The 25084-nt window shown below is 39.2% G+C and overlaps 1 protein-coding gene across 5 annotated transcripts in view; it reads left to right on the top strand.

The window, feature by feature from the left end:
* LOC107873525 (F-box protein At3g58530) overlaps nt 1-25084 on the top strand; it is a 38657-nt gene that overhangs the window by 1980 nt on the left and 11593 nt on the right. The window contains exons 3-12 of one of the 5 annotated variants that reach the window (XM_016720393.2): nt 699-782; nt 1207-1337; nt 1440-1515; nt 4778-4848; nt 19224-19310; nt 19460-19532; nt 19643-19710; nt 19864-19932; nt 20262-20367; nt 21565-22030. In XM_016720393.2, coding sequence (XP_016575879.1) covers nt 699-782; nt 1207-1337; nt 1440-1515; nt 4778-4848; nt 19224-19310; nt 19460-19532; nt 19643-19710; nt 19864-19932; nt 20262-20367; nt 21565-21630 — 831 coding nt within the window. In that variant the 3' untranslated portion in view covers nt 21631-22030. Of the gene's footprint in view, nt 1-698; nt 783-1206; nt 1338-1439; nt 1516-4777; nt 4849-19223; nt 19311-19459; nt 19533-19642; nt 19711-19863; nt 19933-20261; nt 20368-21564; nt 22031-25084 lie in introns of those variants that run through there. The other 4 variants (XM_047414654.1, XM_047414653.1, XM_047414655.1 and 1 more) reach the window with 4 other exon arrangements.

Here is a 25084-nt window from a genome sequence, read left to right as displayed (position 1 = left end):
CTCCATGCCAAGTCAAAACTAGACAAACAAATTTAAACGGAGGGAGTTCTTTAGTTTGTGAATAGAGAAAGGCTGGAATTTGGGACCAAAGGAAAGAGGCTGAAAGATAAAGTTAGTCATATTTTCGTTTAAGTACATTTTGCATATTGTATAACTGTAAGCCTGCAACTCTTTGGTGCTGCTATTTTTTGCGTTTTTTGGGTGGTTTTCCCAATCAATAGAAGGTCTGGCAGTACCTTGTACTGAAAATAATACTAGAGAGAGAACCAATATCTAAGTTGGACATAAACCTATGTATTGGCACGACAAGAACCGGATCACTTGGTCTCAATGCCTTCATCTTAAATACGCACCACTAGCCAGGCTAATGATTTTTTAATAGATAACCACTAAGCCAGACTTCATTGGCTTCTTTGTGTTTTTTTTGTTAAACAGCAGGAATACTAGTAGGAACTAACGCCCTCTGGCACAGATGCTAGTAATAAAAATACTGATGTTTGCTTTGGACATAAAACCATACCTTGACAAAGCCACAGGTCTTTGTCGTAGCCTCCTCCATTTAACTGATAACCACTAGGCCATGCTTTTTTGGATTTTGTGCTTTTCTATTGAGTTGGTGATGAAAAGAAGCAATATTGAAGAATGTGTTTCTTTAACTTAGGTATGCAGGTTATTTGTCTTATGTTTTCTTGTTGCAGCCTAGATATCACAGTGTGAAGCATATCAACCTTGAGTTTGCGCAGGATATTGAAGACAAGCAATTGGAAAACGTAAAAAGCAAGGTGCGACTCAGAAATTTGGGAAGTCACAAAAATTAGCATGTTTTCAAAGCCTTCTGGAGGTTTTGAAAATGTAAATATATATTTCCATTCATTACAATTTCCAATGTGGAGGATGCCTCGTTTAATTAGCACCTCTGACTTATTTTTGACTAAGTATTTACATGATTACATCTACCTGGAGCCATTTCATAATCCTCAGAAGGCTGGAAGTGAGTCTTTCCTTGTTGTCTCAACAAATTGGGTGACCTCTGTATAGGGGTGTTAAAAAATGAGTAAACTATTCATATCTTACCATCTAATGAGAGTAAAGAAAGATTTGCCTAATCCTTGGTAATTTGAGGTTACAAATTACTTTTAGTATGTCCTGCATGGTACTATTTTTGCCACAGAAATTTGATTTTTACGTGGTATCATAAATCTGCAGTGTGAAGATTCCCTTTTAGATTTGGAGATTCTAAATCTAAATGGCTGTCAAAGGATCTCTGACAAGGGAATCGAAGTAGTGACAAATACTTGTCCCAAACTGAAGGTGTTTTCCATTTATTGGAATGTAAGGTATCTCAAGCTTCATCAATGCTCATTCCGAATTATTATATAGCTGATGCATGTCCAAATAGATTTAACTTTGTCACCTGCAATTTTTGGTTAAATTTTTAGGGTTACAGATGTTGGCATTACTCATTTAGTGAAGAACTGCAAATCTGTGGTAGATTTGAACTTAAGTGGATGCAAGGTACATGAACCTCTAACGTGCTGTTCATATGTTTAGTGATTACTTTATGAGCTTGTCTTACATCGACCTCCAGATGCACCGATTCATAGGTGTGAGACCATGGTGATTCAGTCTGTTAAAAGAGAGGCGAGACAGACCTAAAATCTAATGGAAAGAATTTGTCTTGAATAACCTACCATCTCTTTGAATTCATGCAGAGTTAGTGAAAAATAGGGTACAACGGAAGAAAAGAGATCCATTTAAGTGAGCTTAAGGCTTAGCCATGGTACTTTTGATCCAATATTCACAAGGAGTCTTTTAGTTTCATCCAATGTTTGTATGCTAGAGAAAACATAGAGAACTTCTAGTGTTAGAGAACCTAACCTTCTTATTTTTGATTGAGAACGGTCTAAATGGAGTGACATAGATAGCAATGATTGATATAGTTGATCCTAGCTAGGCCGGGTCTGAGACATAATATGCTGTTATTGTTGTTGTATAAATTGACTTCATCATCCTTCATAAATTATTATTCTTTTCTACAATTGCTCCAACATCCGTTTAGATATAAGGTGATAAAAGACCCTATAAGCAAGCAGTATCCAAAAAGTGAAGAACGTAAACCGAAATATTAGAGCCTGTTTGGATCGACTTATTTTAAGTGCTTTTCAACTAAAATAGCTTTTAAGCATTTTTGTTGTGTTTAGGTAAATTAACGAAGTGCTTTTAGGCACTTATGTCTACTATATGTTATCCTTTTACTATTCCTTGTTTAGATTGTCTTATCTTGAGCCGGGGGTCTATCAGAAACAACCTCTCTATCTCACCTCTGAGGTAGTGGTATGTTGTTGTTGCTTTTTGGCACTTATTTTTAAGTTAAAAAGGTAAAAATAAGCAAAGGTCATAAATTCTAACTTATGACTTTTGGTTTACAAGTCAAAAGCCATAAGCCCATTCAACAGGGTCTTAGTCTCTAAACAAAAGCCGCTAATCATCTACACAAGTAAGGGCATGGTGGATCTACCAAAAAGAAACCAAGACCACGGGGCTATTCCTCAAGTATATAGTGTCATTCTCGTCGCTTTTTGATGTTCAATTCCTCTCTTTTCAAACAACCCACATAACGGCTGAAGAAGCTACGTCCCATGACCAGAGTCCTCTCTTCCTTTTCCTAAAAGCCCAACTGTAAAACACTTCACTCTGCTTGGCATAACCCATTGTACTAAAAACCAGTTCCGAACCGTTCACCACGAAACCGTAGCCACATTTCAATGCAGAAGGAGGAGATATGTCTTCTCTCGAATGCCTACACTTGACACTACCTGACAAGTGTAATCTTTTGTTCCTTGGGTTGTCGTATGTCAAGATCACCTCTGTAGTTGCTAGCCACACAAAATATCACACTTTCTTACTCCTTCAGGATACCAATACCGATGAATGTTATATTTACTAAGTAAAAAGCAAATGATAGGAAGTGAATAGAGACGGAATCTCTGCTCAATCAGAAATATATTCTTGATCCTTGATAGGTTTAAAATTAGCCAAATACCTAGATAGCCCCTTAAACATGGCATCATTTGTCAAGTAGATACCTTAACTTTCCAGTGACCATTAAGACACTTCTTTGTCTTATAAACACCCCGTTCATGCGTACTGTGCATGACTAACAATTGTCATTGATGTGTCAAATAAACTATGAGACGATGAATCATGTAAAAGAAGTACGATAATGGAAAAAATTTCTCATCTCCCTACATCAGAACCCTCCCTTCTCCTTTGCATTTTTATTTTAGAACCATTTCTTCAAAAATATTTCTGAGCTCCAATAGTTAGAAATAGAGGAAAGATGGGAACTGGGAAGGACAGTGAACAGGGGAGCCGTTGTTTGTTGTTAATAGGTTTTCCAGCCAACAAACTTGTTGGGTTCCTCAATGGCAAGAGCCCATAAGTTGCTTTATAGAGGGACTTCAAGTGGATTGCCGGAGTTTGGTGTTTTGGACGACGATTCTGGCCAAAGGTTCTGATATTCTTCGTGGTACAGTTTGTGGTAAAAACTTAGGAAATGCGGTGAGTTTAAGAGCGTGAAAGGAAGGAGAGGAAGTGAGAATTTACTGTCGGAAAACATGGATGGTCTGCGATCATTTTTCCGGCAGACCATGACTAAATTCGAGATTTCCGACTTTTCTTCTAAAAAATATAGAAGAATAGATGTGTTGCTTCTTCTTTGTTGAGACCCCCCCCCGGCCCCTTCTTCTTTCAGTTTCCTGCCCTATTTTTATTTTAAATCGCCTGTCGTCGGCTTCTTTTGCATTGTTCACAGTTACTTCTTCTAGTAGCAGAAGTTTTTTGCCATGACAGCACTTAACCATAAGCTTATAAATGGTCTGGTCTACAAGTTCTTTCATTATTTATTTTGAAAATTTGAATGTTTATCAGCTAGGATTGGATAGGAGTGCAAGAGTTGGTAAATAATCTAAGAAATGTGAGGAAGAAAGATGTGGGTGAAAAGTACCAAAAAGACGCAGAGAAAAGCATTTCGCACGCTTAAATGTACGTGAAAAAAAAACCAGTATAGTTTCTGAGTCAGCCTGAGGTGTTTAAGAGACACAGTGCTGCCGGGAAGAAGTGCCTAAATGGTGGCTAGCAAAGTTAGAGTGACTAACTGACAATTCGTTCAAAGTTTAAGGGTCTATCTAGGTATTTATCCTTCGAAACTTGAAAAGTATTACTTGATACTTGATACTCTTGAAACACAAGTAAAACAAGCTCTTACTCTATCTAATGATAATATGATTTGACTAGAGCTCCATGCATCTAGGGCTTGATACTTATTGCAACATAACATGCGCTCAGAAGCTTTTTCTCCCTAAATCCAATATGATGCACAATATGCTCTACATTGACTAGAATTGTAATGTGCCCCTATTTACCATACATCAAGCTAATCAAATTTGCTCTTCAGATATACAAGTCAAATATGCTGAGATGTTTTTGCGAAGTTCACCTCAAAATGTTTCAATTTCTTCCTTTACTTTTTTTCCCTTTCAACTGATAAGTATAACTATCCAATTCTTATTTTGCCTGACTGCTATCTCAGTCTGTGACTTCCACCTCCTCCATTCATTCTCTTTGTGCTGATACACCAGCCAGCAGGTGTTTTCAACAGTTCAAGTTTGCAATGTGTAAACAAGTTGCACTTCTCATTATGGAAATCCTCTTACTTCCGTTTGATCCATACACTTTCTGCTGAAGATTTTTCTCATTGTATTGATATGTTATGCAGAATATTACAGATAAAAGTTTGCATCTGGTTGCTGACAAGTATCAAGAATTGGAATCGTTGAACATCACTAGGTTGGATATTTTCTCTCAGTCTGCACGAGATTATGTTGAGAGAGAAAAGAAAAAAGAAATAAAAGTCAAAGGAAACGTTGTTTCTAAATTTTCTGAATAACACATAGCATCTCTTGGACATAAGGGTGCCCTTTTGTCACAACCTGGGACTACCCTAGTCGTAACACAGTGCTTAGAGTCACAAGTGCCCCAACCTAACCCATGGCTTGGCATAAACACTACAAATACTATATAAACTGAATAACACTATGTGGAAGCTAAAGTCTGAATGATATATGAATAATCAAAACCAATTTCAATGATAAAATCAAAAAGAAAATCCCTTAACATAAAACTGAACGTCTACTGCCTTTCTGTAAGCCTCTATTAAGGTGAGTTGCTGGGACAAGCCCCTAGCTAACTCTAACTGTCAGAAACTGAAATAGAGAAAACAAATGAATTACTGATAACTAGTCCTCGAATGATGAGGACTCACCAAGCACAACTACTGAAGTGATGTTGGATCAAGCTGACCGCGATCGGGGTGCTGAATGTCCGAACCTGTATTATAAGACAATATAGCGTAAAAGAAAGTATGTTGTCAGTACTTTGAATGTACTGCGCATGTGAGATATTTACTATGCTATATAAGATAGATATGCTGAAAGTGACATGATGACCTGAATATGACCAAGTAATAAATATGTAACACACTATAAGATGCTGAATAGACTGAATACAAGGTCAAACGGGATCTGGGACTAAATTGTGGAAGGTTTCTGTAATTGACATAGACCACGTGAGCAACATCGAATCTAATCTGTAACCCAAGTTGGGATGGTGTTCTATACCTTGCCAAGGGTACAAACCATGATTGGCGTGAAGTCACTCATGCGTCCATTAGGGGCAAGGGGGACACTCTCAATTGGCGAGGACCACGTAGTTTGGGACTTGGGTTATCTGCCCTTGTCCCCTCGGTGCTAAGTATTACTCCCAACTGAAAGTAAACCGACATACTGAAATGCTCAACAATAATGGTATTCTCAAATTGAAAGATAAGTGTTTTATCTGAAAGCATTCTAAATCATGAAAACTGAAGAACTGAATATTCAACTGATAATGCATGGTATCCTAGGTTATCAGCTGTTCATAATCCCCCATCTCCGAAGAATGCAACTACAACAACAAACCTAATGTATTCCCACAAATAGGGTCTGGGGAGGGTAAAATGTACGCAGTTCATACCACTACCTCCGAAGAAGTAGAGAGTCTATTTCCGATAGGCCCCCGGCTCAAGATAAAGGACAATAAACAAAGTCGTAATAAAATATGAACAAGATGGAATAACAGAAATAAGACACCCACAAAGTAATACTATACACTAACAAACCAAAGTCACCTACTACACCCAAACCTTCCTAACTAAAAGCTCTAACCTATGTACACAACCCTAAAACTACTAGCCCGGCTACACTAAAACACTCCTAACTACTGGCTACGATTCACCCATACGCACCAGCCTCCTAACTTAATTCGCATCCTTCATACCTTCCTATTTAGGGTCATGTCCTTAGTAAACTGTAACTGCTTCATGTCACGTCTAATCACCTCCCTCCAGTATTTCTTCGGCCTATATCTACCCCGCCTGAAACCATCCAAAGCTAACCTCTCACACCTACAAACTAGGGCATCTGTGCCCCTTCTCATCATATGCCCAAACCATTTCAACCTCACTTCTTGCATCTTGTCCTCTACTGAAGCCACTCTCACCTTCTTCCGGATAGTCTCATTCCTAACCCTATCTCCCCTAGTAAGTCTACACATCCAACACAATGTCCTCATTTACCCCACCGTCAACTTTTGAATGTGAGAGTTCTTGATTGACCAACACTCCGCTGCATACAGTATGGCCGGATGGACTGCCACATTGTAGAATTTGCCTTTAAGCTTGGGAGGCACATTCTTATTACATAAAATTCCCGAGGTGAGCCTCCATTTCATCCATCCTGCCCCAATACGATGAGAGACATCCTCATCAATCTCTCCATTCCCATGAATCATAGACCCAATATGCTTAAAACTATACTTCTTACAAACAACCTGGGAATCCATCCTACTACCACCCCGTTCTCCTGCCTCAAGGCATTAAACTTGCATTTCATGTACACCGTCTTGGTCCTATTCAACTTGAATCCTTTAGACTCCAGGGTTTGTCTCCAAACCTCCAATTTATCATTCTCCCCTCTCCTCATGCATCTCAGCAATCAAAACTACATCATCCGCAAATAGCATACACCAAGGCACCTCTCCTTGAATACGCCGCGTCAACATATCCATCACCAAGGCAAATAAAAACGGCCTAAGAGTCGATTCCTGGTGCAGCCCTATCAAGCTAGGGAAATGCTCTTACTCTCCTCCCGCCGTCCTCACTCAAGTCTTCGCTCTATTATACATGTCCCTAATCGATCTGATGTATGCTACTGGGACCCCTCACCCTAAGCATCTCCAAAGAACCTCCCTAGGGACTTTGTCGTACGCCTTTTCCAGGTCAATGACACCATGTGTAAGTCCCTCTTCCTCTCCATATCTGCTCCACCAGTCTCAGCACCAGATAAATTGCCTCTGTCGTCGAGCGACCGGGCATAAATTCAAACTTATTCTTAGAAATAAACACGATCCTCCTCAACCTCCGCTTGACCACCCTCTACTAAATCTTCATAGTGTGACTCAACAACTTAATATCCCTATAGTTGTTGCAACTCTGGATGTCACCCTTGTTCTTATATAAAGGAATCATAGAACTCCATTTCCAAGCCTCGAGCATTTTCACAATCTTGAAAATGCTATTAAACAATTTGGTCAACCACCTTAAACCTGCCCCACCAGTATATTTCCAAAAATCCACTGGTATCTCGTCAGGCACCCATTGCCCTACCCTTTCGCATCTTGCGAATAGCCTCCTTGACCTCCTTAATCTTAAAACGTCTACAATAACTGAAATCAGAACACTCATCTGAGTGTTCTAGCTCCCCTAACACAATGTCTCTGTCCCCCTCGTCATTCAAGAGTCTATGAAAATACAACTACCATCTTTTCTTAATGTGAAGTCCTCCACCACCAGTACTCTGCCATCCTCCCCTTAATGCACTTCACTTGGTCGAGATCGTGATCCTTCCGCTCTCTAGCCTTAGCAAGCGTATACAACCTCTTTTCCCCGCCTCTCTCCTCCAATCCCGCATACAAGCTTTCAAACGTTGCTGTCTTAGCAGCCGTAATTGCTAACTTAGCCTCCTTCCTAGCTAACTTGTACTCCTCCCTATTCACCCGCATCTCTTTTTCATCCTTACTCTCAACCAACTTAGCATAAGCCCCCTTCTTAATCTCCACTTTTTTCTTAACTTCTTCATTCCACCACCAGTCTCCTTGATGCTGTCTAACCCGGCTCCTCAAGACACCCAACACTTCTCTAGCTGTCTCCTTAATGCAACTGGTAGCCCTATCCCACATATTATCCATGTCTCCCTATATTCCCACACCCCCATTCCCGCCACCTTCTCCCCTATCTCCAACGCACTAATCGACGTTAAGCCACCCCCACTTAATTCTGGGTCGACCCTCCCCGCCTCTTCTCTTTTTGCCATTCTTGATAATCAAGTCCATTACAAAAAGCCGATGTTGGGTTGAAAGATTCTCACTCGAAATGACCTTAAAATCCTTACGCAACGCCCTATTCCTCTTCATAAGCAGCAAAAAGTCAATCTGAGTTTTGGCTATCGCGCTTTGGAAGGTAATCAGGTGATCCTCCTTCGGAAAGCTTGAATTCACTACCACCTACCCAAAGGCCCTCGCAAAATCCAAAAGAGCAACCCCCTCTTCATTTCTTTCCCTAAAACCAAAGCCTCCATGCACATCGCCACAACCTCTTAGTAATACCCCGATGTGCCTATTGAAATATCCTCCTATGACAATCTTCTCAAAGCTAGGCACGCCTCTTACCACCTCGTCCTAAACCTCCCAAAATCTCTTTTCCCCGTCCAAGCCCACTTGTGGCGCATAAACGCTACACACGTTCAGAGTAAACCCTTCAATGGCCAACTTAATTGTCATCAACCTATCGCCGACCCTCTTAACCTCCACTACCTGCCCTCTATGATCTTCTTCTACTAAGATGCCTACTTCATTCTTACGCCTCTTACTTCCTGAGTTTCACAACTTTTACCTATCCATATCCCTAGCCTTAGACCCTACCCACTTGGTCTCGTGGACACATGCAATATTGATCCTGCTCTATCTAAGAATCTTCACAAGCTCTATAGACTTACCCTGAAGGGTTCCTATGTTCCACGACCTTACCCTCAACCTATCATCTCTTGCATCACGCCTACCTTTACCACCTCTCCCTCATTACCCCAAACCTGCCCCAACACCAAACCCTGCTCCCACTCCCAACCCTGCTCCCACTCCCAACCCTGCTCCCACTCCCAACCCTGCCCTCCCTTTTCCCCTACCCCCGAAACAGCCCCCAGCCCCAACCCCCTCGGACATGTCCCTGTCCTACTATCAACCCCCAAAGCCACTACTCAAAAACAACAATAGAAAACAGAAGGCATACACAAAGCACACTATGCGACCAAATACCTAGAACAACAAATATAGCCACCAATACAAGAAAACAGACAGTCCCAACAAATTAAAAGAAAGTCAAGAGACAAGAAATAATGAGAGAAAATAAAGATCAAAGGTTAGAAGTCATCGGGATACGCTTATAGACAAGGTGCTCTTCTCTTGCTTGCTTTGTTGGATTCCGGCAAATTGATGTAGAAATTGGTCGCTGAAATATTGTCGTTCGAGCTTCACCGAAATATCGCTGGATCAAATTTGGTCAAGCAAAACCTGCTACTCTGGACACGCCGGAGTGACCATCGGCTGTTGTCAGATCAACCGACTCTCGCCTGTGGCCAGTGTGGCTCACTGACTATCGTCGTCGGAGTCAAGACGGCAGAAGCCTGATCTCCCCGATGAGAGCAATGGAAAGGGAGAAAAGGGGAAGAGAACGAGAAAAGGGGAAAGAGAGAGACCAAAGGGGAAGAGAGAGAGGGCGTACACTTACCTTTCGCCAACGCTTCTAAGCCGCCGCTGGCGTCGAAGTAGACACGGTCACGTCAAAGAAGACGTTAAAAGACGTTAGAGAGGAGGGCTCGAGAGAGAGACGTTTCAAGAGAGGGGAAATTATACTATCAAGAATGTAACAAGGAATTTTATAACTCAGACCCCTAATAAAGAATTTATCAATATGATGAGAGTTCTTGGTCATGGGGATGAAAAGATGCTCAAATTTATGGAAAAACATATATTCATGGATTAGTCAAAGCAAGAAACTGAAAACTAAAGGAATTCACACTTTTCATAGAAACCCTAAGCTTGAAGGGTGAATTAAACGTGAGAAATTAACTTTGGGACTCAATGGGTGAAAGGAAACCCATTGATGAAATCCCACATACTCGAAGAAGAAAACTTTAGTGAAGCCCTTGAATTTTGTGCTTGAAGAAGATGAACCCTAGTTATGCCTTGGAGAAGAGAAATCGCTTTTTTTCTTGTTTTCTCTCTATGTATCGGATGTTTTTGAGTGAGTGAGAGGCTTAGGGTAATATTAAACTTAATAATCAACTTTGGAATAGCTTAAATGACGTAGTTTCAGTGTTAAAGGAGTGGAAAAAAACCAAAGAACTCTTTTAAAATCGTCTGAAAAGTTGTTGGAATCGGTCCCGACGACTCACGTGACAACGCGTAAGGTCTGGCTACGAGTTGTGGCCCGAGTCGTTGCCCAAGCCTTGATTTTTGTTATCCTCTGCGTTGACCACGAGTGACCCTACGACTCATTGGGTGACCTGACGACTCGTGTTTGAATCGTCGTCATTGACAGCTTTGACAGTGCTTCTAATATCGGATTAACGAGCAATCGGATGTGTTGGAAAGATAATTCAAATATCTATCATTTGATGGGTCTTGAGCTCAAAAACAGTTCAGAAACTAGGAGTTATGCTCGTTTGAAGTTGACTATAGCAAGATTATTCATAGGAAATCAATCCGTCAGGGAGGTTTCAACTTGGCTATGAGCTAGGAGTTACTTGAGGCCTTAATACATGTTTAAATCACTTCTCATACTATCAAAACATAATGTTTGATTCTACATGTACTTGGAGCATGGATCTAATCTTAGCTTAAATTTTTGGGGTGCTACACTATCTTCCCCTTGGGGTCATTCGTCCTTGAATGAAAACTAAGTAAGCTGAAGAGTTAGGAAAGAGCTGCAATCGCAACATTGAATTTCTAAGAGTTGAATATTGATATGACAACTAAGTTTATAGCTAAAACATGGATTGAACCGAACTCATGAATGTATGCTACGCCATGAGAATATCTGGGTAGCATGAGATGGAAAGAATTAATTAAGGTAAAACTATTACCTTATGTTGTAACTGAGTTCGAAGGGAAAAGATGGGAGTACTTGGTTATCGTATCTGTTTCTGCATCCCAAGTAGCTCCCTCAACTAGCTGATTCCGCCAAAGAACTATTACTGAAGCAACCTCCTTATTCCTCAACTTACGAACCTGACGATCAAGAATCTCAATTAGGAACTCCTCATAAGAAAGACTATCTTTCACACGCATGTTGTCTAAAGGCACAATCGATGTGGGATCACCAATGCAATTTTTAACAAAGAAACATGGAAAATCTGATTTACTGATGCTAAGTCTGCAGGCAAATCCAACTCATAGGCTACATTGCCAAAACGACCCACAATATTATAAGGACCTACATAGTAGGGATTGAGTTTCCCTTTCTTACCAAACCTCTTCATCCCTTTCATGGGTGAAACTTTCAATTAGACAAAATCACCAATAGCAAACTTAAGTTCCCTTCTCCTCACATTTGCATAGGAGTTTGGATGGCTCTGAGCTATTTTCAGCCCTTCTCTAATTAGTTGAACTTTCTCCATAGCCTCGTGAATTGAATCTGCCCCTATCAATGTAGCTTCACCAACTTCAAACCAATCAATAGGAGAGTTACACCTCCTACCATAAAGTGCTTCGAATAAGGCCATTTGAATATTGGAGTGATAACTGTTATTATAAGCAGACTTGATCAAAGGCAAATGGTCATCCCAACTACCCTTGAAGTCTATCACGCATGCTCTCAACATATCCTCTAGTCTGAATGGTCCTCTCTGCCTAAGGCTGGCAACGAACCGAAACCGGTACCTCCGGATCAATTTGACCGGAATCGGAACCGGAACCGGTACCGGAACTGCCTTACCAAATTTGTCGCCGAAACCGGTGTTACCGGAACCGGAATACCGGATTTTTTGCTTCCAACGCACCAGTCCGTTGGTTATTGGTGTGGAACCGGTTCAGATCGGAACGATACCGGAATTTCCGAAGCTGGTAACGTTATGTACAGTTCTTGACAGTTTTTTTTCTTTTTAATTTAAATTATATATATATTAACTTATATAATTTATATGATAAGTTAATATAATATTAATAAGTTTAAGTTATTATATTAACTTAAGTTTAAGTTAATATAATATTTTTAATTATTTAAAAGAGCCCTTGCTGCCAAGTGCCAACCAGTCTAGTTCCAAAATCCAAAATTCCAAATGACAAAAAAAAAAAGAAAAAAAAATAGTAAAGGTCTTCAGTCTTCACGTCGCCGAACCGGAATCGGAATTACCAAAATTTTTGGATGGTTCTCACCGATACCGTATTCTGGACCATTGGGTACCGGTATACCGGTACCAACCGGTACCGGAACGTCACCGGAAATGGAGTAAACAGACCGGAACGGAATTTTTCGGTTCCGTTGCCAGCCTTATTTCTGCCTGACCATCTGTCTGCGGATGAAAAGCCATATACTAAAATGAACTTGGGTACCAAGACCCTTTTGAAAAGTCTTCCAGAACTGGGAGGTAAACTATGAACCCCTATTTGAAATGATGGTCAAAGGAACTCCATGCAATTTCACCAACTCTCTAAGATAGATTTTAGCATAATCCTCGGCTGAATCTGTAGTGTTAACCGACAAGAAATGGGTTGACTTAGTCATTCGGTCCACGATAACCCAAATAGAATCATGATGTCAACGAGTACGAGGCAACTCTGTAATGAAATCCATATTCACCACTTCCCACTTCCAAGTAGGAATACTGATATCTTGAAGCATACCACCAAATCTCTGGTGCTCGACCTTAATCTGCTGGCCATTTGGACACATAGCCACAAATTCTGTGATATCCTTCTTCATTCCATTTCTCCAATAGACTGCCTATAGATCACGGTACATCTTAGTAGGTCCTGGATGAATAAAATACTGAGAACTGTGAGTTGTGAGCTTCTGTTAGCATCCGCTATCTCGTATCATCCACATTTGGAACGCATAGTCTGCCCTGACAACGAAGAACACCATCTCCCCTTGAGAGAAAACCTCAACCTTCTAACTCTGGACTGCTTCTTTCAACTTGAGCAAAATAGGATTACTATCTTTCTTTTTTATCACCTCAGCTATCAGCGGAGATTCTGATCCATTCTGAATTAGGATATTACCTTCGACAGAATCAACCAAGCGAACTCCCAAGCTGGTGAACCTCGCAAACTAATTCTTTCGTCTCATCCTCTATATGAGCAACACTTCTCATAGACAACCTACTAAGAGCGTCAGCCACAACATTGGCTTTACCCGGGTGGTACAAGACACTCATATCATAATCCTTCAACAACTCTAGCCATCTCCTCTGACGAAGATTTAGATCTTTCTGACTGAACACATACTGAAGACTCTTGTGATCCGTGAACACATCAACATGAATCCTATAAAGATAATGTCTCCAAATCTTTAAGGCGAAAACCACTGCTGCCAACTCAAGATCATGAGTCGGGTAATTTTCTAATAAGGCTTAAGATGTCTAGGGGCATATGTTTATAACATTGCCATGTTGCATCAACACACAACTAAGGCCAACTCTGGAAGCATCATAATAAACCACAAACCCATCTGAATCGAGTTAAAACTGGAGCGGAGGTGAGTTGAGTCTTCAACTCTTGAAAACTCTTCTCGCAAGAATCGAACCACTGAAACTTGACATTCTTCCGAGTCTATCTGGACATATGGAAGCAAGAGAGGAAAATCCCTTAACAAACTACCTATAATAAACCATCTAAACCCAAGAAACTCTTGATGTCTGATGGAGAGACGGGTCTAGGCCAATCCTTAACTGCTTCAGTTTTTTGAAGATCAACTTGAATGCTCTCATCGGAAATAATATGACCAAGAAATGCTACCGATTTCAATCAGAATTCACACTTGTTGAACTTAGAGAAAAACTGACAATCTTTGAGTGTCTGCCAAACCATCCTCGGATGGTCTGCATGTTCATCCTTAGGAGAATAAACGAGGATGTCATCAATAAAGACAATGACAAACATGTCCAAGTACTGCTTGAACACCCTGTTCATCAAGTCCGTAAAAATGGCCGGAACATTCGTTAATCCAAAAAACATAACAGCAAATTCAAAGTGACCTTATTGAATTTTGAAGGCTATCTTCGAAATGTCTCATTCTTCGACTCCGAGCTGATGATAGCTGGATCTGAGGTCTATCTGAGAGAAGCATTGGCACCCTGAAGTTTGTCGAACAAGTCATTAATCTTATGAATGAAATACTTATTCTTGATTGTGACTTTGTTCAATTGAATAATCGATGCATATTTTGAGAGAATCTTTTTTTTGGCATACGAAAAAAGCTGAAGCACCCCTTGGATAGATGCTAGGCTTGATACAACCTTTGTCTCAAAGGTCTTTCAACTACTCTTTCAATTAACCTCGGCTGGAGCTATTTTGTAGGGTGGAATTGAGATAGGCTAGGTATCTGGATGGAGATCTATTCCGAAATCAATTTCCTGTTCGGGAGGAACTCTGGGTAGATATTCAAGAAACACTTTTGAAAATTCATTTAACACAGGAACTGACTCAAGAGTTGGGGTCTCGGACTTTGAATCCTTAATCCGAACAAGATGATAGATGCACCTTTTTGAAATCATTTTTCTAGTCTTAAGGTAAGAGACAAACCGACCTATAGGCGCTGAGGTACTACCCTTTCAATCTATAAGTCTCATTTGGAAATTGAAACTGGACTACTCTCTTTCTACAATCAAGTAAGACATAGCAAGACTGTAGCCAATTCATGCCAAGCATGATATTGAAATCGGCCATGTCTAACTCTACAATATTTAGAAGAAAGTTTTAATAGAGTTCACACTCTATTGCACGATATGAGCATGAAAGAGGTGAAACTTTTCCTAAAACGTTTCATAGTCACTCGCTCATAAGTGTGGCACGCTTCACATCCATAAGACTCTACTTAACGCGCCTTTCAGATACCCTAGGACACTTTAAACCTTGTGCTCTGATATCAAGTTTGTCACAATTTGAGACTACCCTTAGTCATAACCGGTGCTTAGATCACAAGTGACCCCAAGCTAACCCATGGCCTTGCATAACACTATGAATACTTTATAAACTGAATAATAGTGTGCGGAAGCTAAAGTCTGAATAATATATAAATAATCAAACTAAATGTCAGTGATAAAATCAAAACGAAAATCCCTTAACATAACATAAAGCTGAACATCTACTGCCTGTCTGAAAGCCTCTAGTAAGCTGAGTTGCTGGGACAAGCCCCCAACTAGTTCTAACTGTCTGAAACTGAAATTGAGAAAACAAATGAATACTGATAACTAGTCCTCAAAACCAAACACAACTGCTGAAGTAATGCTGGATCAAGCTAATCGCGATCGGGGTGCTGAACGTTCATTATAAGACCATATAGCGCAAAGGAAAGTATGCAGTCAGTACTTTGAATGTATTGAGCATGTGAGATATTTACTACGCTATATAAGATGAACATGCTGAAAGTGACATGATGACTTGAACATGAGATTGAAATTTGTAAACTGATGCTATGACCAAGTAATAAACATGTAACGCTATAAGATGTTGAATAGAATGGATACAAGGTCAAACGAGATCTGAGACTAAACCATGGGAGGTTTCTGTAACCGATAGAGACCATGTGAGTAACATGGAATCCAACCTGTAACCCAAATTGGGAGGACGTTCTATACCTTTGCCAAGGGAACGAACGATGATTGACGTGAATTCGCTCATGAGCCCATTGGGAGCAAGGGAGACATTCCCGACTGGCGAGGACCTCTTTTAACTTACGGTGACACGTAATTTAGGACTTGAATTATCTGGTCCCTTGTCTCTTGGTGCTAAGTATTACTCCTAACTGAAAGTAAACTGATATACTGAAATGCTCAGCGATAATGATATTCTCAAACTGAAAGATAAGTGCTTTATCTGAAAGTATTCTAAATGATGAAAACTGAAGAACTGAATATTCAATTGAAAATGCATTGTATCCTAGGTGATCGGGTGTTCATAATCCGCCATCTCTGAAGAATGCAACTAATCATGGCAATTTTATAATCTGAACGTAATAAGAAATTTCATAACTCAAGTCCAAAATCAAGAATGTACCAATATGATGATAGTTCATAGTGATGAGTATGGAAAGATGCTCAAATTTATGGGAAAACATATATTCATGGTTTAGTCAAAGCAAGAAACTGAAAACTAAAGGAATTCACACTTTTCATGGAAACCTAAGCTTGAAGGGTGAATTAAACTTGAGGAATTGAGTTAACTTTGGGACTCAATGGGTGAAAGAAAACCCATTGATGAATCCCACATACCTGGAGATGAAAACCGAGGTGAAACCCTTGAATTTGGAGCTTGAAGAAATGAACCCCGGTTATGCCTTGGAGAAGAGAAATTGCCTCATTTCTGGTCTTCTCTCTAAGTGTCAGATTTTTTTGAGTGAGTGAGAGGCTCAGGGTAGTATTAAACTTAATGACCAGCCTTGGAATAGCTTAAACGGCGTAGTTTTGGGGTTAAACGAGTGGGAAAAGGCCAAACTACCCTTTTAAAATCATCTGAAAAGTTGCTAGAATCAATCCCGCCGACTCACGTGACGTCTCGTAGCGTCTGGCTACGAGTTGTGGCTTTAGTTGTCGCCTAGGACTTGAATTTTGCTATCCTCTGTGTTGACCACGAGTCACCCTACGACTCATAGGGTGACCTGACGACTCGTTGTGTCTGATTCGTTGTCACTGACAACTTTGATAGTGCTTCAGTAAAATGACCATAATTTTTTTCTCCAATACCGTATTAACGCGCAATTGGATGCGCTGGAAAGATAACTTAAATATCTATCATTTGGTGGGTCTTGAGCTAAAAAAAATACTTCAGAACTTAGGAGTTATGCTTGTTTGATGTTGACTATAGCAAGATTCTTCACAAGAAATCAATTGTTAAGGGAGGTTTCAACTTGGCTTTGAGCTAGGTGTTACTTGAGGCGTTAATACATGTCTAAATCATTTCTCATACTACCAAAACATGATGTTTGATTCTACATGTACTTGAAGCATTGTTCTACTCTTAATTTGGGTTTTCGGGGTGTTGCACCTTTCTTGGCTTTAGGCCGTTGTCTGTGGGACTTTGAATTAAAAGGGACAAATAAGTTTGTCAATTAAGTGGGGGTTCCTTCAAGTTTTAAAAATTAGGTAAAAAGGACAAAAGAAATGTAGTTTTTCTTTTAACATTTTTGCTCAACAACTCGGAACCCAATAAGTCAAGTTATGAATAAAGTGACCAAAATAGGCCACCTATTTAATAAGTTACCAAAATAGGCTAAACATAATAAATTATTACGTTTTTCACTTTTTTCTTAACGGTCAACTAACAGAGTTGACTTTTTGATAAAACATAATAAATTATTACGTTTTATAATTTTTTTTTGTAAAATGTAATAATTTATTACGTTTTATTAAAAAAATATAAAACGTAACAAATTGTTATGACTTATACGAAAATTTTAAAAAAATTAATCAGTGTTTGTCACATCACCTCTTTTATGTCTACTTTTTCTGAAAACTGATAAATCGTAATAAAACCTACGATTTACAGTTTATACCCTCCACCAACTAACATGGCATTATATTAAGCCATTTGTTTCTTTTTTTTACTGGTAAGTTTGATTAGTGTTATTGATTACATTTTTATACCTGCAGTAGGAAATCTTTTCGTGTAACAATTCTTCAAAAGATCATTGATTTGAAGAACTTTCCATTTCAATTACAGTAAATCATGCCTTGTCCACAATGGCCAACACAAATGATCGGATAAATTATTGAAATTTTCACGGTGCATTACTAATAAAATTGAGAAAGAGAAGGAATTCGAGGCCATCAAATAACATCAACAACATGATTTGATTTCGAATCGTAAAGGGGCTGTTGCTCATCGGACATACGCCTACAGTTGTTCATGGTGGCCGAGAGCTGATACGGTGAACGATCGGTGCTAAGCCACTGATCCACATTGAACAGTTGTTGGCTGCATCGTTTGTGGGCTCCTGTAGAAGTGACTTCCACATAGTTATAGAACCATGGTATAAAGTGTAAATCGTAGGTTTTTATTATGATTCGTCAGTTTTCAGGAAAAGTAGACATAAAAGCGGTGATGTGACAAAACACTGATTAATTTTTTTTAGAGTTTCGTGTAAGTCGTAACAATTTGTTACGTTTTATATTTTTTTTGATAAAACGAAATACCTTATTACATTTTATAAAAAAAATTTGTAAAACATAATAATTTATTACGTTTTACAAAAAGTCAACTCCATTAGTTGACCGTTAAGAAAAAAATGAAAAACGTAATAATTTATTATGTTTAACCTATTTTGGTAACTTATTAAATAGGTGACCTATTTTGGTCACTTTATTCATAACTTGGCTTATTTTGGTTCCGAATTCCTAAAAAGGTTGTCTCAACAACTATAGAAGTTGTCTCAACAACCATCAAAGTTATTCGACACCTTTGCAAAGTTATTTGACAAATGTGCAAAGTTGTTGGACAACTTTGATAATTGTTGGGACAACTAATGCAGTACAACTGTCCCAGTTGTTTAAACGACTTTATCTTTTTTAACTTAATAATATTGTGGGACCCACTTGTCACATTTATTTAATGAAAGACTTGAGAGGGTCTTTTAGCTCATTTTTCTGTCGGTTGTAGGGGTGATGATCTAATATAAGTCTCCCTTTATCTAAGAAAGGTACTTATTATTGGGTATTTGAGAGAGTTTCTATAATCGTTCAGTTTCCAAAAAAAGAGTATTTTCTGATTGTTTGGTCTTTACAACCCTTTTGACTTTTGAGAAGTAATAGCTACGATTATGTGTTCTTTATTGTACTGATTTTGTTAGATGTGATTAGGTGCATCAAGATTACGGATTCTGGTTTGCAGCGGATATTGCTGAACTGCTCTTCTCTTCAGAATTTGAACCTTTACGCCCTTTCCACGTAACCACTTGTTTCATTATAATATAACTGTCAAAAAATATGTTCCATTTATTTCATATTGTGTGCGAATGCACCTTTTCTACCACTCAAATGAATACCAAAAATTTGCTTATGTTTGAGACTCAGGCAAGCTGTTTCCTTTCTTGCAGCTTAACGGATGAAGCTTATAAGATGATATCTCGTTTGCCTCATCTTAGATTCCTGGATCTCTGTGGTGCTCAGGTATAATCTTCAGCATTTTCTTGAACTGTTTTTCATAGGTTATGCTATTGCTTTGTGCAATATCGAAACTGTTAAAAGTGACATTGCTATTAACCCAAGTTCTTTTTCAGAATCTGACGGATGATGGACTTTCTTGTATAGCGATGTGCAAAAACCTGGTCTCTCTCAATTTGACATGGTATGTAACTAAGTATGTTTTCATTTTCTCCGGGAGCAAAAGGAGATACAATTGCTTGTTATTGGACTGATATATATATATTTATATATATATATATATATATATATATATATATATATATGTATATGTATATATATATATTCACATTGACAGGTGTGTACAAGTCAGTGATGTTGGGGTCATAGCAATTGCTCAAGGCTGCAGGTCTCTTGCCTTACTAAGGTGAATTTGGACCCAGTATTATCACTAAAATAGGAAGACCAAAGTAACCTATGCTAAATTACTTCAACATCTCCACAAAATTGACAAGTATCCTATTCTATGAACTAATTGAGACAGATATATTTGGATATTCCCAAGGTTTGTTGTAGTCATTGGGCCTCCGGCTTAAGCAGTTATAAAACATTGTATAGCTGATTCCTATTGACTGCAGATTTATTTGCAATTTCATTAATGAACTGGTGGACTATTTTTGTAATGACTTAATACGTGACCTTCCAGTGAACTGACTGCTATATTTTATTTAATTTCTTTATATGTTGTTACTGCAGTTTGTTTGGGATACTTGGGGTCTCTGACAGGTGCTTGGAGGTGCTTTCTAGCTTCTGCTCAAATACACTTAAAACCCTTGATGTAAATGGGTGCATCAATATAAAGGTACATAATATCTTTAGAATCTACAGCCATGCTATCACCATACCCTGTATAATCCCACAAGGTGGGGTTTGGATGTACGTACCCTAGTCTCAAAATAAGAGTAATCAAAGAAGGAACAAATAAAGCAACATGTACTAGTAAAATCGGAGAATAAGATCCTATATTAAATACCAACTAATACTACAAAATGGGGAGATGAGGAGAGGAGACTAGCCCCCTGCCTCTACCACAAAAGGTCCTACTACACTCGGCTACCTATACCCTAATCCTCAGCCTCCATACTTTCCTATCTTGGATCATGTCCTAAGTAAGCTGAAGATGTGTCATATCCTGTCTAATCACCTCCCCTGTTCTTCGTCAGCCTTAGCCATCTGTTATAGCTAGCCTCACTCCTTATTGGTGCATCCGAGCACCTCCTCTTGTTCGATGCGGAGGCCACTCCCACCTTGCCTTGTACTACTTCATTCCTTATCCTATCTCTCATAGTATTCCCATACATCCATCTGAGCATCCTCATCTTTGCTACCTTCATCTTTTGAACGTGTGTGTTCTTGATTGGCCAACACTAATCCATATGATTATGTAGGTCTAACCACCACTATGTAGAACTTGCCTTTAAGCTTTGGTGACACATTCTTATCACACGGTACCACGCTAGCGACAACATCGTTAATCTTTGTGCGTCCTTTGTTTCCTTGAGCCGGGGGTCTATTGGAAACAACCTCTCTACTTCTTTAGAGGTAGTGGTATGGACTGCGTACACTCTACCATCCCCAAACCCCACGATGTGGGAATATACTGGGTTTTTTGTTGTTGTTCTTGTAAAATCACATGTGATAAAGTAGGAAAACTGCTGGATCATGCTATTTAGCGATTAAAAGCCAAACCTTTAAATATGGTTTGCCCAGTAGGTTTTCTAAGTTTATTACTTGGTCAGCTGGAAGTCCTGCTCTTCCCTTATGCCCTTGCACATTTTCTCATATTTCTCCTAGATTCATATGATTTTCTTACTGTTGGTCCATCTTGGTATATTATTCTATATCTTGAGTCGGGGGTCTATCGGAAACAACCTCTCTACTTCCTCGGAGGTAGTGGTATGGACTGCGTACATTTTACCCTCCCCAGACCTCACTTTGTGGGAATACACAGGGACTGTTGTTGTTGTTGTTGTCTTACTGTTGGTCCATTACTATGTAGAATCGCAACCGTGATCAGCTGCTTAAGTTATTCCCAAACCTGGTGTGCTTCAAAGTGCACAGCTAAGATGTGACTTGTCAATGATTTCATCTACTCTTCCTTGAAACGAAACTGATCCCAAAGTTCTAATGGATTACGATGAGCCCTTGATTTATTGTCAACAGGAGAGAATGAATCAATGGTGGAATTGGTTTACCTGCTTCTTACGAAAGATAAAACAGGGCAATTCAGCATAGTTTTTGTGCTACTTAGTTTCCTCTTTCACTGGCAAAGATTTATTTATTCCTTATACGCTCATTGTTATGGTCATCTCTTATGCGATCCAGGTTGCTGTATTTTCTGCAAATATATTTGCTTAGCATGGGTCTGTGGCTTTACTAATTTCTGAACTTTAAGCGCTTCATTAGCTACATGTTTTATGTAGATTAATGTAAATCTTTATTGGAGAGGATGTATATTGTTACAATGATATTGGTAATTCCTTTTTTTTTTTCTTGTTTGGGGTTGTGTGGGGTTTTGGGGGGGGGGGGGGGGGGTAAGGAGTCTGAAATTAGTAGTGGAAAGGTGTCATTTACTCACCATTTATCTGTAAGAAGTTGGGCAAACACGAAAGAGTTTACATCTTTTACTTCTACCAAACAATAAGTGTGGAAACCTAATCAACAAATACCTATTGGAATAAATTTCTCCCCTTGAACCAACTATTGTGTCATTATAGTGTATGAGTATCTGTGCGTGTATTTTATGTGTTCTTTTTTCTTTTTTGCTCGTTTCTCTTTATTGATGAATACATACATGTCTTTCCCCCCCCCTTCTTTATTGATATGTTGTGGTTTATTTCTGAAGCTGAAAGATTAAGGTCTTTTTGTTCCTTGTTTAGTGAATGTATTAATCTTCTCTCATCTGAAGCTAAATTTCTCTGGGTATTTTAGTGTGAACAAGTACCATTTCTTCTTCCTACGAATTGAGAAATTCATCCCACCTCCCTCACGATGTGTTCACTTGCTAGTGGCAGGACAATTGTGTTTCTCTTCAAATTGGTGTTAGTACTGTTTGAGTGGCCATTGTAATCGAATATTTCCTGAAAGACAATAGTGAGAAAACATGACAAGCTTGAATGTGGATTGTCATACTATTATTCATAATATAAAAGACTTGAAGTTCAGAAAATAAAAAAACACAAGTATCTTTTGCCAAATCATGCTCATCACAACACATATCTGGAGTGAATGTAGGTAGCAACACCAGATTGTCCATAGCAATTGTAAATGAGAGCAAGTCTTAGAAAACACAGAACTGGATTGGTGTAAAAGATAGCAGAGCTATGCTGTGAAGAGAGTTTTTCTACTTAGATTTCTATTTTACTCGTCACTTTTGACATATCAAACAAAGTTAGATTTGTTATAAATGTATTTACATTATAGTGAATGTCTATCAAAATTTAGTTGATACCTATCAGGATTTGAAGTATCTGTCTTTTAGCGAGAAACTAGGAGTAAATTTTCTTAGAAATAGAAGGGCTACTTGTTAGGATCGATTAGTAGTTCACACACACTAAATCTATGAAGAGGATGAAGAAAACTAGCTAGAGAGAGTTCTTAAGGAGAGAGATAATTTCGTGGTAACACCCGTGGGTAACCTCCACGGCGGACGGGCTATTTATATTAATGATTTGGAGTATGTACAGTTATACAGAGAATGAGAATAAAAGCTACAGCCTAAAATTTGGGTTGGGTTTCCGCCCTGAACCCCACCACGTGAACATTAATATATAACAGTACGTCACATATTAATCAGGCTCCACAACCTAACAATTCTCCCTCTTGGAGACTGATTCTGTCATCCAAGAATTACATTCTCCAAAAACAATAAAAAATATTCCTCCATCATCAATATGTTCACCACACCGCAACATCTGTAGACACAACTACAGAAAGCCAACTAAGGTTTTGCACAACCTTAGTTTACCAACATTCACACATTTAGCCAACATGTCTGCTGGATTCTTTGCACCCTCTATCTTTTCCAAACACATCACCTTCTTCCACTGTCCTATGAGTGAAATGGTACCGTCTTCTAATATGCTTCGTCTTCGGATGATAGATCGAGTTCTTCACCAACTGTATGGCACTCTGGCTATCTGTGTAAAGAATCTTCTTAAGCTATTTCTTGCCCAGTTCTTCTAGATAATCTGCCAGCCATATCAACTCCTTTGCAGCTTCAGCTATTGCCACATACTCGGCCTCAGTAGATGAAAGATCAACACACTTCTGAAGCCTGGACATCCAACTTATTGTTGTACCACCTACGGTGTAAATGTATTCGAAAGTGCTTATGCTTAAGTCCACATCCCCACTAAGATCAGCATTAACAAAACCTTGCAGAATCACTTCACCATTGCCAAAACAAAGTAAAGTACTGGATGTACCTTTCAGATATCTTAGAAGCCACTTCACATCTTCCCAATGCTCTTTCCCGGGGTTTTCATGTACCTGTTAACAACTCCCACTGCATGTGCTATGTCAGGTCTAGTGCAAACCATAACATACATCAGACTCCCAACTGCAGAAGCATACGGAACAAGTGCCATGTGTTCCCGCTCCTGAGCTGTCTTCGGTGACTGCTCCTTTGACAATTTTATACATCAGACTCCCAACTGCAGAAGCATACGGAACAAATGCCATGTGTTTCCGCTCCTGAGCTGTCTTCGGTGACTGTTCCTTTGACAATTTTATGTGATTTGCCAATGGAGTAGTCCTGGGTTTAGCATCATTAACTCTGAATCTGGCCAGCACCTTCTCGACGTACTGCTCTTAGAATAGATTCAAAGTGCCAGCAGATTTATCCCGAGAAATCTTCATCCCAAGAATCTGCTTCGCTGCACCTAAATCTTTCATCTCAAACTCAGAAGACAGGCTTGCCTTCAGAGAGTTTATCTCCTTCGTACTGGATCCTGCAATCAACATATTATCCACATACAAGAGTAAAAATACATAAGAATCAGTGTATTTCTTGAAGTAGCAACACTGATCCTTTTCACTCCTACAGAAGCCACTCTTGTTTATAAAGGAGTCAAACTTCTTTTACCACTATCTAGGTGCTTGCTTCAACCCATACAAGCTTCTGTTGAGCTTGCAGACCATGTGTTCCTTGCCTGGAACTACAAACCCCTCTGGCTGCTGCATATAGATTTTCTTGTCCAAATCTCCATGTAAAAACGCAGTCTTTACATCCATTTGTTCAAGATGCAAATTCTTCGATGCAACAATACTCAATAAAATTTGGGTAGTAGTTAATTTCACAATAAGAGAAAATATTTCAGCATAATCAATACCTTTCCTTTGTGAATATCCTTTAACTACCAACCGAGCCTTGAACCTTCTTTTGCCATCTGGTTCTGCCTTGATTCTGAACACCCACTTATTCAACAAGGCTCTCTTCCCTGCAGGTAACTCAGTCAACATCCACGTGTTATTTTTCTCAAGTGAGCTCATCTCATCATCCATGGCTTGCTCCCACT

This window comes from Capsicum annuum, chromosome 6 (genome assembly GCF_002878395.1).
Source record: "Capsicum annuum cultivar UCD-10X-F1 chromosome 6, UCD10Xv1.1, whole genome shotgun sequence".
Taxonomy (NCBI): domain Eukaryota; kingdom Viridiplantae; phylum Streptophyta; class Magnoliopsida; order Solanales; family Solanaceae; genus Capsicum; species Capsicum annuum.
The sequence above is the reverse complement of the archived record's forward strand: the minus strand, read 5'-3'. Positions and strand labels throughout refer to the sequence as shown.